The sequence below is a fragment of the Pongo pygmaeus genome, chromosome 3, assembly GCF_028885625.2.
Source record: "Pongo pygmaeus isolate AG05252 chromosome 3, NHGRI_mPonPyg2-v2.0_pri, whole genome shotgun sequence".
Lineage (NCBI taxonomy): Eukaryota > Metazoa > Chordata > Mammalia > Primates > Hominidae > Pongo > Pongo pygmaeus.
The window spans coordinates 86,664,114-86,682,564 of NC_072376.2; the positions used below are offsets into that span (position 1 = coordinate 86,664,114).

At 36.8% G+C, this 18,451-nt stretch overlaps 1 protein-coding gene across 1 annotated transcript; it reads left to right on the forward strand.

Annotated features, from left to right (window-relative positions):
• The first annotated feature begins 502 nt into the window (after positions 1-502).
• AREG (amphiregulin) lies at positions 503-11,745 on the forward strand. The gene is made up of 6 exons (XM_054486490.1): positions 503-2,164; positions 3,254-3,502; positions 5,770-5,971; positions 7,129-7,281; positions 9,302-9,413; positions 11,495-11,745. Exons 1-5 carry the CDS (start codon positions 2,104-2,106, stop codon positions 9,393-9,395), a joined length of 759 nt encoding a protein of 252 aa, XP_054342465.1. The 5' UTR covers positions 503-2,103; the 3' UTR covers positions 9,396-9,413; positions 11,495-11,745.
• The last annotated feature ends 6,706 nt before the right edge of the window (positions 11,746-18,451 follow it).

Below are 18,451 nucleotides of genomic sequence, written 5' to 3' on the forward strand. Positions count from 1 at the left end.
ACTGCCTCATCCACCAGAACAGATGACAGTGCAGGCCCCTACTTCACTTTGGAATGGGCATGACACTTTTCTAGCCTTATTTCCCATACTTGGTCATACCCTGACATCAGGTCTTTATTCCGTGTAAAAGATTTGCTGGGAAGGCCTTTGAGGGGCCTCTTCATCTTTCCACAGAGCTTTCCATTAAACAGAGGCAAAATTAAACCATGTCCTTGTTTTCCATGGCACTCTGAACCCTTCTTATCATGTGATCTGTTAGAATTACTTATCTATGTATCTGGCCCACACCACTGAGCTCCTGGTGAACCTATACTGCTCCGCTTCATAAAATGTAAAGCAGGTGGCTCACACAAAATACACTCTCAACAAATGTGGAATAGAAGGCATGATTCATTATTATTTCATTCTACTAAATGCATATTATTTGGACTATGCACTGTGATATACCATTAAAAATGTGATCTTTTTAAAAATATTTCCAGAATTAGGACAGATGCACTGTGACTCACATTATTATTATTATTATTATTATTATTTTGAGTCGGAGTCTTGCTCTATCACCCATGCTGGAGTATAGAGGCATGACCTTGGCTCACTGCAACCTCTGTCTCCCGGATTTAAGGGAGTCTCCTGCCTCAGCCCGCCCGAGTAGCTGGGAGTACAGGCGCGCGCCATCATGCCCAGCTAATTGTCTTTTTAGTAAAGATGGGGTTTTGCCATCTTCGCCAGGCTGCTCTCGAACTCCTGACCTCAGGTGATCGATCCACCCGCCTCGGCTTCCCAAAGTGCTGGGATTACAGGCATGAGCCACTGCGCCTGGCCTGACCTACATTCTTAAAAGGGCTGTGTTACTGAAACAATCAGGAAAGAGATACATATCTCCAGGTGAAGGAAAATGAACAATGCTTTTTCTCTTCCTCAAGTCAAGAAAAATCCAGTTCTTTAGTTGACAGTACATCCAAGATAGTCAAATTAAGTAGCTTCCTGTCTTCTCTTCATTTTATCTACTTGTCATGATTAAATATCCTACTAGGTTGTAAGTGGGCCCTCAACGCTGACCTTTTTATCTTGCGATTTGAGAAGCACAGTCTAGAGCACTACCCTTCACCTAAATGCCAATATGCCACCAGTAGAAATTATCCTTTAGGCTAAATATTGTTCTTCCCAGAAACCCTCTTTTCAAAGATCAGTTTAAACCTAAATTCATCACAGTGGAAAACAGCAGATTTCAGAGTCAGATGAAGAATTCATATCCACCTGGCTTTGAACATTATCGGCTGTGGGATGGTGTAGGTAAAATTTCAAGTGCATAATTTGGCAATAATAAATCATCAATAAATATTAATTTTGATGAGGACCCTGGGCCACATAAAGAAATAGGGAGTGAGGAGATTTGAAATTCTGGCCACTTCACAGAAATGGGTGGGAAGGGGCTCTTGATTGAGATAGAAGCCCATCCTACATGAAGCAATTCCTCATTAAGCGTTCTCTCTCGTCCTTTATCCTTGTTGGAAACATCAGGCAGTCACTCTTGGTCTTAAAGTACTTTTACATCTAAATACTGAACTCTTCTATTTAATCCCTGTCTGTTGTAGATGTTAAGTATACAAAGAGGTTGTCAGAGTTTGAAACATCGGGACTTCTGTCAGGTACTAGCTCCGGAACTCCAGCCTGCTCACCCTCAAAAGCGGCTTGCAGCTAGAGGTTTAAGTTCCACTTCCTCTCCGCGAATCCTTACGCACGAGGGAGGCGGGGCGTGTGTCCTCCGCTCTTGGTTTTCGGGTAGCACCTTCTGGGGCGCCGCCTGCCTCCACCCACTGCTGGGCCTTGACGTCATGGGCTGCGGCCCCCTCCCGGCTGAGCCTATAAAGCTGCAGGTGCGCGCCGCCCTACAGACGTTCGCACACCTGGGTGCCAGCGCCCCAGAGGTCCCGGGACAGCCCGAGGCGCCGCGCCCGCCGCCCCGAGCTCCCCAAGCCTTGGAGAGCGGCGCACACTCCCGGTCTCCACTCGCTCTTCCAACACCCGCTCGTTTTGGCAGCAGCTCGCGTCCCAGAGACCGAGTTGCCCCAGAGACCGCGACGCCGCCGCTCCGAAGGACCAATGAGAGCCCCGCTGCTACCGCCAGCGCCGGTGGTGCTGTCGCTCTTGATACTCGGCTCAGGTGAGGATTCACCGGCGCTGAACTGCTGGGCTCTCCTCCCATGGCAGGCAAAAGCTGTTGCCTCTTGAGTTTGGCTCTTGCTTCTCTAAAAATCGCCCTTTAGCTCCCCCAACCCTGCGCCGCAGAAGGTGATCACTGTAGCTCCCTCCCTAGGAGGAAGAGAGAAGGGCAGATGTCTCAGACGTCCAGGACAAGGTGTCCCAGAGAATCGCTGTACTATTTCTTTAGTTCAGCTGAGAAGACGGGAGAGATCATTTGAACCTAACCTTTCGTTTCACAGATTAAAAAGATTAAAAAGACCAAGATCTAGAGAGGTGAAGTGATTTCCGCAGATATTGGACCCAGCAGTGTTTCCTGCCTCCTGCCTAATTCTCCATCTCCTCTGTCTAGTGATTTCTTCTTTACCTTCCTAGAGGGACTTAGAGTGTCCCGGCGAGAGGTTAAAAGCACCACTCTGATGCTGTTTTATTGAGACCTAAGAAAAAGCAAGATAAAGCAGTGGCTTAACTCTGGGCCCCAAATCTTACTTAGTACTCAGTTTTATTGTCTATGTAGTAATAATAATAATAATGAAAAATGACAATAATAATCGATATAATTAACCACTGTTTCTATTATTTTAAAAGATTATCTTTTAAAAATATGAACACATCTTTTAAAAATATGAACACATATGAAGAAAATCTGATATTTGTATCTAGAACCTATCGAAATAGGCCAGGATGGCATTCTAGCAAAAAATGAAATGCATTTGGAATGTGAAGTGATGCGAATTTTTAGACATTACCCATCAAGTAATTGTGTTAGATTAATTTGCCAATTTGGCGGGATATTTTTGATGTGGAAATTAATGTGGATCATCTGTGGAAAAGAAAAACTTCAGAAAAGCAGCTCTGTAATTGGGACAGCTGAATTTGTTTGCTGGCAGAAATGTAAAGTTTCTTTCATAGAAATGACTGAATCACAAACAATAGCACACGTGCAGTAACTGCTTTGATGTCAAAAGATAAACTTTTCTACCTAACACAGCTGGATCGAAAGGCACCCTACTTTACCTTTTCTTTTCTTCCCTTATTCCCTCCCCTGCAGGCCATTATGCTGCTGGATTGGACCTCAATGACACCTACTCTGGGAAGCGTGAACCATTTTCTGGGGATCACAGTGCTGATGGATTTGAGGTTACCTCAAGAAGTGAGATGTCTTCAGGAAGTGAGATTTCCCCTGTGAGTGAAATGCCTTCTAGTAGTGAACTGTCCTCGGGAGCCGACTATGACTACCCAGAAGAGTATGATAATGAACCACAAATACCTGGCTATATTGTCGATGATTCAGTCAGAGGTGAGTAGGGGATAAAGCAAAAATATGGCCTATGAGATGTGGGTTTATATGAGCAAAGCTGCTTCAGAAGTAAAGCTGCTCCCCAGATTTTCTAGTGGCTTTATTGTTTGTCCATCTGTTGGATAGCCCCTAGGTAAACTGAGACAAAAAGAACCATAATGTGGGCACATCCTATATGGCCAGAGTGATCATAAATGGTGTATGTCTCATTTTAAAACCTAATCTTCACAATGACTTTAAGTAGGAATTGTTATCCTCATTTTATAGATGTGATAACTGAAGCCCAAAAGGTTTTGCTCTAGGTTCCACAGGTAACAAGCAGATGAACTAGAATTAGAGCTCCAGTCTGTTTGATTCTATGCAGAAGAGACGCTAAGCTCTTTCCCACTATGCTACATGACTCCCATTCTGAGAGACAAATTTAGACATTAACCATTCCTATCTACTTTGTATCTTAGCTATTGTATCCCCTTCCCCCACACCACCCTTCCCCAGATAACTGCATTTTAATACAAATAAGGGAAAAGAAGAAGTAATGGGACAGGAGGCATTAGACTTTAGCATTTAAGTACTAGGTGATGGGAAACTGATGGAATAATAATAATAATGCCATCTGGAAATATTAAAGAAGGGTGAATATACTTAGATTTTGTATTGCTAAAATCACTCTTTAACCCCAAATCCCATTTGTTAGTTATATAACCCATGGTTTCTTTCACTTTCCTGTTATGTCATATTTTAAAAAGGCCCTTTGCTTGGAGTGAAAGTATCAAAGTAAGAGAGAAATATTGCATACTTTGGAGTTTGAAGGAAGAAGAGGTTAACAGTAAATAAGATCTAAATATCCTAAGAACATCCACTACAGAGGCAGGCCAAGATGGTTTCAGAGCTCTTGAAGGCCTTTTCTGTCCTGACTTGAGTTTCCCTGGCTTCTCCCCCTCTGTGTGGTTCTCAGAACTGGTGAAGGGACATCAAGTGGTACCAGAGGGACAGTGACTGGGGTGAGTGGGAAGTGAGAAAACCTTTAGCGAACACTCCACTTAATTCCCTTCCTTCTGAAAGTGTGCTTTTCTGTGAGGTGGGGAAGGGGTTCATTTGTGCTTATTTTTGAAGGCATGAGATTAGACCCATCAAGGTGTCTAGAAACTGTTCTCTTGAACATGTTTCAAGTTGTTAACACTTCAGAAGGCCAAGTAAATAATTAGTAGTACAAATGATGACTAGTGCTCAAAATTGCAATGCATTGTGAAATAGAGTGAAAATGTTGACTGAACACCTTCGAAAGGCTAAGTTAAATGTCCATGATGTTAGTGCTTATTGCAACACTTCAGCACAGTGACTATTTTTTATTTGCCTCTGTCTATAGTTTGTAATCTATTTGATAAAGCGAAGTTACTTTCATTCAAAATATTTCTCTTAAAGGACTTTTCTGTCTTGTGCTTTTTTATCATCGGAGAAAAGTTTCAATATAAAAATTGCATAACCACCTCTTAAACATCTGCTACTAATTTTACTTTTGTTAAATGTTATTATAATAATCTGCTAAAATACTCAGTATTTATTTTCCATTTCCTTAATCACAGATATTCTATCTTTGATACCCTAGTTGACCTTCACTATGTTTCTAATGTTTTGTATTTAATGGGTGCTGCATGACCATTATGACTAATGGTATTTTCTCTTTACTGAAATCTGTTTGCTAAATATTCACTTGGATAAACCTCTTCAGACATTAGTGTAACAAAATGCACAGCACTAACACGCAAAGCCCTTTCCTATCTTTAGTATGTGGGTAAACTACACCTTGCATAACTACAAGACTGAACACAAGTTTCTGTGGATCTGATAAGATAAATCTCTGAAGCACTGAATACAAATATTCCTGGGCTCCTGTTTTCAAATAGATTAACCACGAAAATTAGCTCCATGGAAATTATTAATTTGATTATAATCTGTTTATAATCTGGGAGTTGGAGCATTGTAACATAGAGTAACTCTAATTTATAATTCTCAGTTTTTTCCACCTGCAAGTAGTACTCACTAATTCCCAACTATAATCATGAGTGGACACTACTTTCAGGTAGAAAAAACTGAAAATTATGAATTAGAGTTATTTAATCCTCTCTAACTTTTATATTGTGTTAGGTAATGAGGCGCGCATGGCTGTTACCCGTGTGAGCGTTCACCGCTATGACATCTTTCTCTCATGTCTCTAAAATGATATTCAAGTTTGAGAGACTCTTGTCAATAAATCTTTTCTTTTTTAGTTGAACAGGTAGTTAAGCCCCCCAAAAACAAGACGGAAAGTGAAAATACTTCAGATAAATCCAAAAGAAAGAAAAAGGGAGGCAAAAATGGAAAAAATAGAAGAAACAGAAAGAAGAAAAATCCATGTAATGCAGAATTTCAAAATTTCTGCATTCACGGAGAATGCAAATATATAGAGCACCTGGAAGCAGTAACATGCAAGTAAGTTTTCCTAAAGCATATAGAATTCTGTATTTCTAGCACCATGTCTGAAACCCCTAACTGCAGGAAAACATTTATTTTTCCAATGTATAAACCAAGGGTCAGTGAACTTTTTGTTAAAGCACCAGATAGTAAATATTATAGGCTTAGTGGGCCAAGATTGTTATATGTACTTAAACAACCAATTAAAGTGTAACCATTTAAAAATGTAAAAATTGGTGGGTGCAGTGGTTCACACCTGTATTCCCAGCACTTTGGGGGGGCGAGATGGGCAGATCCCTTGGGCCCAAGAGTTTGAGACCAGCCTGGGCAACATGGGGTGAAACCCCATCTCTACAAAAAATACAAAAAAGTTTAGCTGAGTACAATGGTGACAGCCTGTAGTCCCAGCAGTCTGGGAGGCTGAGGTAGGAGAATTAATTGCTTGAGCTCAGGAGGTTGAGACTGCAGTGAGCCGTGATCGCACCACTACACTCCAGCCTGGGTGACAGAGCAAGGCCCTGTCTCAAAACAAAACAAAAATGTAAAAACTATTCTTAGCTTGCAGGTTGTTTAACAAAACAAGCAGCAAATGGCCAGATTTGATCCATGGGCTGTAGTTTCCTGACCCCTGGTATAAACCATTATTTTTTGTGCATGCTCGTGCTTGCTCTCTCTCTCTCTATATATATATATGTATGTATGTGTGTGTATGTATATATACCTATATACGTATATATGTATATATACACATATATGTGTGTATGCATTTTTTAAAAACTCCTTTAAAAAAGGACCTAAAGGTAATTTTTGCATAATCTTTCACGTTGTTTTAACCTCCTCCCCCCTTACCTCCCACAAGCAGCTAGCACATTAAATAATAGTGGAATGTATCAACTGCATAACAAATCACTGAACTCATCAGTTGGTCATAAAAGAAACACAAAGAATGACAAGGTGTGTCTTCTTGGAATATCACACCCAAAGTAATCTCAACTTGTTCTTATACTAATAGATCCTTAGTTAGAATGCATTCTGTGTCTCATTATTTAAAATACGAGTACATGGCATAACTATTTTAATGTCGGAATTAAATGGTTCTTTATGATCTGGAAAGTAAGCTTAAAACACACTGAATGTTTTTGTGATTATAATTTTTAAATGTGAATTGTTTGCAGATGTCAGCAAGAATATTTCGGTGAACGGTGTGGGGAAAAGTCCATGAAAACTCACAGCATGATTGACAGTAGTTTATCCAAAATTGCATTAGCAGCCATAGCTGCCTTTATGTCTGCTGTGATCCTCACAGCTATTGCTGTTATTACAGTCCAGTAAGTATGACATAAATTACAAATTCTTAATACAATAATGGGAGGTTAATTTTTTCAGTATTTCTCTCATACTCTACTCTGGTATTTTAGATGAATTATTATATTGTTGTCTCATGATCTTTGGTTTATATTTTTATATTTTATTGACAAATATCACAGAAAGTGGTCAGTGTTTATGACTTGTGGCCACCATTGAAATTTAACGTGTAAAGCCCTTTTACAGAAGATCTAGAAATTTTTTGAACTTAAATAATTGAAGGTTTTATTTCATGTTATTTTTCTACTCATGGTTACTTTAGAATCTCAGAAAATATTTATATCTACTGTGAAATCCTGTGCTTCATCAAGCCTCAGAAGCTAATTAAGACCTGGTTTATAGGAGGTTCGTAGTATCAGACATACTGCTTTGATACTAAAAATGACAAAGAACTACAAATCATCAGCAGTAAAGAATAGATATGTTTTCTGCTCATATTAGAATGCAAAATTCTGAGTTAGGAATATTATAACATGGTACTAATTTACTTAGAGCTTATGCTTATTTTGTTACTATCAAATATGAGAACTCAATTATTAAAAATAAATTTCCATCATAAGACATGGCAGAGCAAGCAAGGACAATTCTATTACTGTTTGACTCCAGTGTATCTTCCCTGTGCTCATAATAACAGATCATACACTTCACTTCATGGCCAGTGAATGTTAGGACTAGACTGTCCCAGGTAGTAGGCACTGATGGGTGCATCAAAATGGCATTGTCTGTCAAACAGAAGTCACTGAATAAGGGAAGATGGGGGAGGACATGAATGGCTCTGTGATGACTCATGTGCTACTAGAGCTTGGGAAAAGCAAGGGACTCATTCTTCTAATTTTAGGTCTTGGTAAATAACTTTTAACAGCTATCCACTTGTGTACATGATCTACTACAACTACCATTCAGGAAACAAGGGGTTATCTTCTGCCATTGTTTACAATTATTTTAAATTTAGATGAGATCGTGATAAAATGACACATAAAAATTGTTTCATCATGCATATCAAGTTTGATATGTAGCTTAAATTTGTTTTGCACACCCTAGAATTTGTCCTGGTTTTTTAGTACCTCAAGCCAAATATGCAAAGGTGTTTAGGAGAGATACTCTCAGACAAACCATTATTATTTTAAAGGATAGAACAAAATAATCGCTAGTTAAGGAAGATGTTTTGTAATAATTAAACTTGTAATTATTCGACTTGAAATATTTAATACTTTTTTGGGAAAGAATGGATAGATTTTGTTAATGTTAGCACTCTTAAAATTAAGCAGTGGCTTTTTTCCCCTTGTCTCCCATATTCTCCTTGTGTTTGAAACATAAAACAAACACTAAACCTAAGCAAAAGTTGCTGGGTTTGTTTTCATAATTGAGGTGAGTTTTTCCCTCAACTATTACAATAAAAGAAAACTTTTTATGATTTTAATGATAATGTTTTGTGGTGGGTTAAAGACCTCCTAACAACAGGGGATTTTTATACAACAACAAGAAGTTTTTAAATAATTGAGTTTTTAAAGTGGAAAGTAGCAGTAAATTTAACTAGAAGGATATATTTTATACCTAGAAATAAATAAAGCTCAACTTGTTTTGTAAGCCTGTTTTAAAAATATTTAATCATTTAATTTGTGTAAGTATAGAATCCTCCTATGGCAAAACTATACCATCATCTTCTCCAATTGTGCATGGCAGCTGTACTAAGTTCTGCAAAAACAAGACATATGGATGTGTTTCATACCTTCTCAGAATTGGTATATCAAGACACATTTATTTAAATATAAGCTCTCTGGAAATGGATTTATATAAAGTCAACATAAATACCCCCTTAGAAATTGGTAATATTTCATAGCCAGGTTTAGGTTTAGTGTCAAGTATAGTGATTGCTGGTCTGTCACTACTCATGAAGTGGAACCCCCTCTACTCATAAAAACTCCAATCAAACATATAGATGAATAGAACTTTGATAATATTAGAATGCCTTGTTCTCTGAAGGCTTAGAAGACGATACATCAGGAAATATGAAGGAGAAGCTGAGGAACGAAAGAAACTTCGACAAGAGAATGGAAATGTACATGTTATAGCATAACTGAAGATAAAATTACAGGTTTGAGTTTTAAAATATATCTTTAGATCATATCCTATAATTTTGAAAAATTTAACACTATATAATCTCAAGAAAAATATGGAATATGTTCTTAATTATGTATACACTATGAAAAATGGCTATGTTAAAGTATTATTCTTTGAGTATAAGATGGATTCCATATTGAGAATAGACTATGTGTTTAATCAGTATTATTAGGGATATAAATATGAGAGACACTGGTCCTATTCTCAAAGAACTTATTGTTTAGTAGATAGGAAAAAAAAATGTAAGAAACCAGAATACTAGGGATATAAAATAAATGTCATGAGAAAGGAACCAATGGAGTATGAGAAGTTTCCAGTGAAAAACAGAAAGAATCCAGTGGAATTTATTTAGGGAGGAGGAAAAGATGTGTTCAGGGTGGCCTTGGAAGTGAATGTTCAAGGACTAGTGAGATTGGTTCAAGAAACTGTGAAGGGAAAGAAAGGGTTATACTGAGAAATGGAATAGATAATTTTAGAAACTTGTGAAAAATGGCTTAATCTAAATGAGTGTTAGGGGAGATACAGCTGTGATGCTAGGTTGAGCTCACATGGTGGAGAGCCACAGTTGGGGGTGCTTGCACTGATAATGTCAGGGCATGGAGACAGACAATAGGTTGAATGCTCTTTTTTTACAAAAGGAAGTAGAAAGGGAGGGGGATGTAAATTTGGTAAATAGGTTGGTGAAAACGTGTATTTTATTTTCTTGTAAGAGAGAGAACTGAGCATGTTGTAGGTATAAGGTAAAAAGGTGTGAAGAGGAATATTTCATTGATAATGAAAGTGAGCAGCTAGGGAAGAAAACTCCCAGAGGAAGAGGGAGGCAAGGAAATCAAGAACACACTTAAAGTTTGTCGGAAGAAGGAACTTTATTTCCTTAAACATTCAAGAAAGATGATGTCATTTCAGTTATTGATTGTCTAACTTCAGTAGGTTTAAGAGTTACTTGAGGGCTGGGCACAGTGGCTCAGGACTGTAATCCCAGCGCTTTGGGAGGCTGAGGTGGGCGGATCACCTGAGGTCAGGAGTGCAAGACCAGCCTGGCCAACATGGTGAAACCTTTTCTATACTAAAAATACAAAAAATTAGCTGGGTGTGGTGATGAATGCCTATAATCTCAGCTACTTGAGAAGCTGAGGCAGGAGAATTGCTTGAACTGCAAGGCGGAGGTTGCAGTAAGCCAAGATTGCGCCATTGCACTCCAACCTGGGCAACAAGAGCGAAACTCCATCTTAAAAAAAAAAAAAAAAAGAATTACTTGAGATGCTTGTTGAGTATGCATATTCCTAAGCCCAGCCCTAAATCTACTGAATCAGAATTCTATTTTTAATGTACACTCCAGATGGTTCTGATACTTGAACAACGCTATATTTAGCATTCGTTAAGTACAGATATTTTGTTCTTAGCCTATTGCAGAATTAGCTCAATAATTCATAAAATGGGTAATTATTCATACCAATGCTATACTCAGTATTTATTGCATCAAAATTTTTAATGTATTGGCTTACTGTGGTAAAGCTAAGACCACCGATGTGAATAAGGATGGATTTTTGGTTATTTGCCACTGAGATTTTTTAGCATAGATCCCAGAATTATTTTAGGAAAAAGAATATGCTGTGCTAGCACATAGTGGGTGCCTATTAACTGGTAGTTACTATCATTATGCCCTTGATACTAATTTTCCTAAATTAACTGTATGTCATAAATATGCTGAGACAGTTAATCTTTGATTTTAATTATGTCCACTGCATAGATTTGGTTAGGAAAACTATTTCTCATGACTGCTGTTGCATTTTTATTAAGCAGAATTTGATGCAACAGATTTGAGCATATGCAGACTTCTACTGAAGTAGGTGTATAATCAAAGCAAGTGTGAAAGAGGAATTCAAGCCTAAGTAAGAGTTGGTCTCTGAAAAATCTTAGCATTTCTCATACGATGTACTAGAAAACAACTGACAGAAATTCTGATTCCTGATTATGCTTTAAAGTTTCTTAAAGCTCTGCTAGAATTGAGCTTATCTGTAACATTTTGTTTTATTTTATTTTATTTTCTCACAGGATATCACATTGGAGTCACTGCCAAGTCATAGCCATAAATGATGAGTCGGTCCTCTTTCCAGTGGATCATAAGACAATGGACCCTTTTTGTTATGATGGTTTTAAACTTTCAATTGTCACTTTTTATGCTATTTCTGTATATAAAGGTGCACGAAGGTAAAAAGTATTTTTTCAAGTTGTAAATAATTTATTTAATATTTAATGGAAGTGTATTTATTTTACAGCTCATTAAACTTTTTTAACCAAACAGATTGAGAGTTTGAATATTAGTTTTGATATTGCAAGACTCCAGTGTATTTTTCTGCTGACGGTTGATCATTTAAAAAGGCTTTTCTCCCTCTTTTTACTGTCTTTATGTTGGTTTTTAAAACTTATTTTTTATTAGATGACACTCTTCATGGGAGAATTATAATCTAGAGTCACATAGTTCTCCCACAAACAGGAATGTTTATAATAATAATCCCAAATTGGTCTTACTTATCCAATGTAGAACTTATACCAAGTGCTGTTAATTGTAAAAGCATCTAGAATCAAGATAAGGTGCTACCTCTCTGTTACAGTGGACCTAGATATTATAAAAGAAAGCAAACTCACTGCCCATCACTATGACCATCATAGACAATGAGAGAAAAATAAGTTTGAATATTACAAAAGTGACATTTTAAGAGAACTAGGAAGTATTTACATTTGAGACTTCTTTCCCTAATATCAAGACATGAATGTATGAGGTATCTAAAACCCACTCCTTCTTTCCCTCCTCTTGTTACTATTTTCTTACAGTATTGTATTTTAAACAAATGTGTATGTATTGGTGGTGGATGCTCTTTCAAGAACGCTAAGGTTATGGGATGCCTCACAGTTTGATGTCTGGCTGATGAACTAAGTTGCCTATTTATAAAACAAAACAACCTTTATGATATGTGTATAGGGGGATGGGGAATATTACCAGCAATCATCTCATGGAAGAGAAATTCATGAATGAAAGGTGCATTGAGCATCAACACCTTCATATGTCTCTGGCATATTATCCACCAGATCCTTGCCCAGTGATCATCTAACCAATGAGCTCCCAGCCTCGGCTATACCTTATCACCACTTGAAAAGTTTTAAATGTCTAAGCTCCTAGACTCCCCTCCCAGAGCCTCCCATTTCAGTGGACTAGAGTGAGTTGTTGGTATTAACATTTTTAAAAGATCCCTAGATATTTCCTATATGCAACTAGTGTTGAGCCTCATCCTAGTTCACTAAATATTTATTGCAGGTGATTCAAGTATCGTGTAAGACAGAAAAGCTCTGCCTTCAAGACATTTACCACCTAGTTAGCAGGAGGTGGTATGTTTTCTCAATGCAGTGCAGTAAGTAACTGGCTGAGGTGTGCAGCAGGAATCCCTAGGATCGCTCCCAGGAAGCTATCACCTAGCTCAGCCCGAGTGAGTCAGGGAGGGCTTCCAGGAGAGATGCTATCTGAAACATTTTTGAAGGATGAATAGGAGTTATGAGACAAGATTGTTATAGGCATAAGCAAAATTACAAAATCACCAAACAATATGACCTGAAAGAGAAAATGCAGAAAACCATTCAGTATCAACCTGTGAAGTCAAAAGAGGATCTAAGGAAGCTGAGTGGTGAAGGCAGGGTCACACTGTAGGCCATGGAGAGCAATGGGAAATTAGGGTACAAACTTGATCAGATTTGCATTCCAGATAGGTCATCAGACCACAGTGTTGGGGAGGGATTTTAGCCAAGCCAAAGGTCAGAAGATAGGCTTAGAAGCAATTGAGCTATTCCAGGTGGGATGTAAAGAACACCTAAAGCTAAGAAGGGAAACTCAACATGGATTTGAAGTTTTATAAGAACACAAAAATGTAGCAGGGGGCAATGAAGTGCACCTGTAGTCTCAGCTGCTTGCCAGGCTGAGTCGGGAGGAAAGCTTGAGCCCAGGAGTTCGAGGCTGTAGTGTGTTATGATCACACCTGTGAATAGCTACTGCACTCCAGCCTCGGAAGCATTGCAAGACCTCATATCTGAAAAAAGCAAAACAAACAAAAACAACAAAAAAGATTATTTATTATAAAAACAAAGCTGAAAGTAATGAGATAATGGAAGAAGAGAAGAAATCTGGGATCACTCTCAGATTCCTGGCTTCAATGACTAGGTGGCTGGTGAAATGATTTAAAGTAAGGAATCCTTGAACTGGCTTGTTCTATATTTTAGAAGGGAAACATAGCTTTTCATTTATTTTTGACTGAAGAATGGCTCTTCTCTATTTTGTAAAGTCATCGTTTTAAATTCGTACAGATTTAGGAGGAAATAACTATCAGCCTGGCCAGTTAGTCAACTGAATCAACCCTGATCCTTACCTCACATGTGAGACTGAACATAGGGAAGAAAAAGAGAAGGCCTAGAAGTGTGATAATGAATTCTGCTTTGGATCTGTGGAGTCTGAGGTGCTGGAAGGCATCCAGTAAGTGGTTAGATACACAAGAAGTTCATGGAGAAAAAAAAAACTTGTAGATTGAGAGTTATCAAAATATATTTGGTAACAAAAGCCACGTAAGCGCTCAAGATTACCAAAGGAGGCTATGATAAGTCAGAAGAAATACACGTGTTGACAATTTTTGCCAGTGGTCACCACTGTGAAGGTTCTAGACTTGCTATCCCATATACTTTTGTAGCCCTTAAAACAAAAGTTTATAAAGTCATTACAGTGGAGTAGAAGGGAAAACACTACTACCTTAAAAATAATAATAAATCTCAAATTTATTGAGTAGTTTGGTATCCTATAGGCTCTTCTAAGTGCTTTACAAGTGGTAACTCTTCTATTTTTTTAGAGGGTAGATACATTCTATAAATAAGTAAAGTGAGGCTCAGAGAGATTAAGAAACTTGACCACGGTCACATAGCTGGTAAATGACAGTGTCAGGATCTCTGGCTACAGAGTTGGTCCGCTTAGACTCCTCTCTCTACTCCTCCTATAGTCAAGGTGTTTGTTTCGGTTTTGGAGAATTCTATATGTATGTTAGTTTAGCATGGTTTTGACTGCCATTCATTTATAAAATATTTAAATAGCTGGTTTATCTCTTTAAGACCCAAATAAGGTGGCATTGTATTTTATGTACCTGTGCTATAGCCACAAAATTTCCTCATCATCTCCTAAAATACAACTGAGCTCTTATTTATGTGCTCACACAGAATGAAAAACAGAGACAATGATATAACAACCAAATAAATATTGGATTTAAAGCTGGATACTGCTCATTAGCCACCCCACTTTCCAAAAAGGCTGTTTTTTAATTGGTTAGATATCATCTACATATGTGTGTTTTGCTGAAGCTAAAGGCAGTTTATGAAATGCTGGTTAGGTTAGACTACAGCATTCCTTCTTGGAGGCAAACTCAATTAATTCCAGGATGTGATAAATAACATTCAGTTTTTCATTTTCCCCTGTTCATGATCTCAGAAGCTAAAAGTCTGGAGTCAAAGTTAATTTTAGATGACTAGGCAGGTTAAATGAGTGTGTATCAACAACATTTGTTTTCTCTTCCCTGGGTATCTCCAGCACTGTGGCACTTTGGGAGAGGGGCATGCTATTATCATAGCCAGGTCCTCAAGAGATCCTCATTTTGTGAATTTATCTCAGAGAACAGCAAAATATTTTCCTTATTTGCCTGTATTGTGCCCAAGCTTAGGTGCTTATTTTGTATATGAAAAAACCTACTTAGTAGCTTAAGAATCATAAAATTCTGCCTAAGCCTATTTCAGCTGAACTAATTCTTTCTCCCAGATAAGTTTATCCCCTCTTCTTTTTGCCCCCAGGCTAGGTAAAATTATCCTGTTATATACTCTCATAACACTTACTAACTTTCAATTCAATAATTATTTGTATAATTCTTTATTTAATATCTTATTCCCCCACTGGTCTATAATCTCCCAAGGGCAGGGACTGTGTCTTTTTTACTGCTCAATAAATATATGTTGATTGAAGAAGGAATGATTAGATGCCTTTCAATATCATTTCTTTTTATAATTGTCATGACAGAAAGCGTTTTGCAACTGGCAGAAGTATATGGGTTTGAAGTCCTACATAATGTGTTTACTCACTAGCAAAAACCCTTTTATGGGTTATAAAGTGACAGTAATAACTTCTCAATGGATGTAATTCCCACTTTATGTAAGAGTGTGTAAAAATTATACTCAAAATGTTCAGTTTTCATGGCCCTCGCTTGGCTGTTCCTTTCAGGGGAAGTTTCTTTTGTTTGAAATTGCTTCTGATGTTAGATCCTCCTTCCTTCTTTATTTTTTTTCTTCGAAACAGTAGGAGTTATTTCTCTTATCTAGTGATAATTTTGGTTCCTTTGCGTCCAGATCTCTCCCTATTCTTTCTTCCTTTATACCCTTCCTAGCCTCGGGTATCTTCTATTTTTACTCATTACTTCTATGAGATCAACTATTTTAAAGCTTCCACATATGAGTAAGAACATGTGGCAGTTAATTTTCTGTTCCTGGCTTATTTATTTCATGTAACATAATATCCTCCAGTTTCATTCTTGTTGCTGTGAATGGCAGGATTTCATTCTTTTTCATGGCTGAATAGTATTCCATTGTGTATATACACCACAGTTTTAAAACCATTCCTGTGTTTTGGCCACTTGGGTTAATTCCATATCTTGGCTACTGTGAATAGTACTGCAATAAACATGCAATAAACACGGGGATGGAGATATCTCTTTGATATCCTGATTGCCTTTCCTTTGTGTAAATGCCCAGTAGTAGGATTGCCGGATCACATGGTAGTTCTATTTGTAGTTTTCTGAGAGACATCCATACTGTTCTCCATACTAGTTTACTGTATGTTTATTAGTTCACTGTAGTTGTAGCTGACTGTTGTAGTTTACATTCCCACCGAGAGTGCATGAGTTTTCTTTTTTCCACATCCTTACCAGCATTTGCTATTTTTTGTCTTTTTTTGATAATAGCCATCCTAACTGGAGTGAGATGATATTTCATTATAGTTTTCATTTGCAGTTCCCTGATGATTAGTAATATTAAACTTTTAAAAATATTTGTTAGCCATTTGTATGTCTTCTTTGGAGAAATATCTGTTCAGATCATTTGCCAATTTTTTAACCAGACTGTTTGTTTGCTGTTGAGATGCTTGAGTTTCTTTTATATTGTGGATATTAATCCCCTGTTGGATGAAGTTTGCAAATATTTTCTCTCATTCTGTAAGTTGTCTCTTTATCCTGTTGTTTCCCTTGTTGTGCAAAAGCTTTTAACTTTGATATGATTCCATTTGTTTATTTTTGCTTTTATTGCCTATGCTTCTGAGGTCTTATTGATAAAATCTTTTCTCAGATCAGTGTCCTGAAGGATTTTCTCTATATTTTCTCTTGTTAGTTTTAAAGTTTCAGGTCTTATATTTAGACTTTAATCCATTTTGAGTTGATTTCTGAATAGAATGAGAGATAAGGGTCAAGTTTTATTCTTCTGTATATGCATATCCAGTATTCCCAGTACAATTTATTGAATAAACTCTCCTTTTCCCAGTGAATGTTCTTGGTATCTTTGCCAAAAAACAGTTGACCGTAGATACCTGGGTTAATTGCTGGGTTATCTAGTAACTATAGAAATAATAAATTTTAAAAGTTAAAAAAGAGTATGAGGATCCACATATGTAAGTAAATTATAGTGGCTTAAAAATAAGATAATTTATTATTATCTCTAATAAAATAAATATAGAAGTAGGACACTATAAGTTTTATTAATTCAATGGTCCAGTAATAGTAACTAAGAACTAGGTTGTTTCCCTATTGCTACTGTTCTATCCTCATAGTTACTAGAAGGCAGTAATATATAAAAGCACTAGATGCAATGGATAAATTGCTACAAAAATACAAAAAAAGTACAAAATGTGTGATGGAGAAAACAACCCTTAAATAAACCAATAAGCAATACAAAATTGAAAAGATAATCAATGTTCATCTTCTCCCATTCTCCCAAAAAAGAAAGGAAAGACCCCCCAACCCAGCTCACATGGCTTTACAGTTGTTCAGAATGTAAAAGAAAGTGACATATGCCCAACTCATTTTATGAAGATAGGGCAATCTTGATGCCAATATGTTGAAGGGCAATATAAGAAGATAATCATAGGCACATTTTACTTATACACAGATACGAAAATTGAAAGTAATATTTTAAAAAATTATATCATTAAAGCAGACTTTTTGCCAGGAATGCAAGGATGGTTGACCATCAAAAAGGGTATCATTGTTATATAAAATATAATTTAAAACAACATAGGGTTTTGTCATTAAAGGAAGAAAAAGCATTTAAGTGCAAAATTGTATAATTTAAAATAGTTTTTAAGCTAACAGTGAAAGAACAATTCCTGAACTTGATAAAAGCTATATACTAGAACCTATAACAGAATTTATACTTACTGTCAAAGTAATAGCTGTTTTTTCTTTTAAAATTAAGGCAGGGATACCCATTATTACTACTACTGTTTAACACAGTATGAAATTTCTGATAAAAAGTATAAGGAAAAGAAACATAAAAAGTGTAAGATTTGGTAGGAAAGAAATAACTGTGTCTTTGTTTGCAGTCACAATAGTAATCTACCTAGAAGAGCCAACAGAATCAAAATAGCAACTATTAGAAATTTTAAGAGAATTTCATGAATTTCCAAGTACAAAATTTCAAAATTAACAGCTTTTTTTTACAAAGAGCAATATTAAGATAAAAATAAAATGGTATTCACAATCATTAGCAAGATAAAAATAAAATGGTATTCACAATCATTAGCAAACTATGTTATTTATATATTTACAATGAATATATAAGATTTCATTGAAGAAAATTTTAGACACCTGTTAAAAGAAAACAAAGAAATCTGTCATGGAGTGACATTCCCTTCTTTTAGACTTTATAGTGTACAGAGGGTAATTCTCTCTCCAA

Excerpts from the sequence above, each read along its gene's own strand:
- AREG (XM_054486490.1), top strand. The coding sequence starts at position 2,104 with ATGAGAGCCCCGCTGCTACCGCCAGCGCCGGTGGTGCTGTCGCTCTTG. Across the intron at positions 3,503-5,769 it reads TGTCGATGATTCAGTCAGAG|TTGAACAGGTAGTTAAGCCC; the intron begins GTGAGTAGGGGA and ends TTTCTTTTTTAG. Across the intron at positions 5,972-7,128 it reads CTGGAAGCAGTAACATGCAA|ATGTCAGCAAGAATATTTCG; the intron begins GTAAGTTTTCCT and ends AATTGTTTGCAG.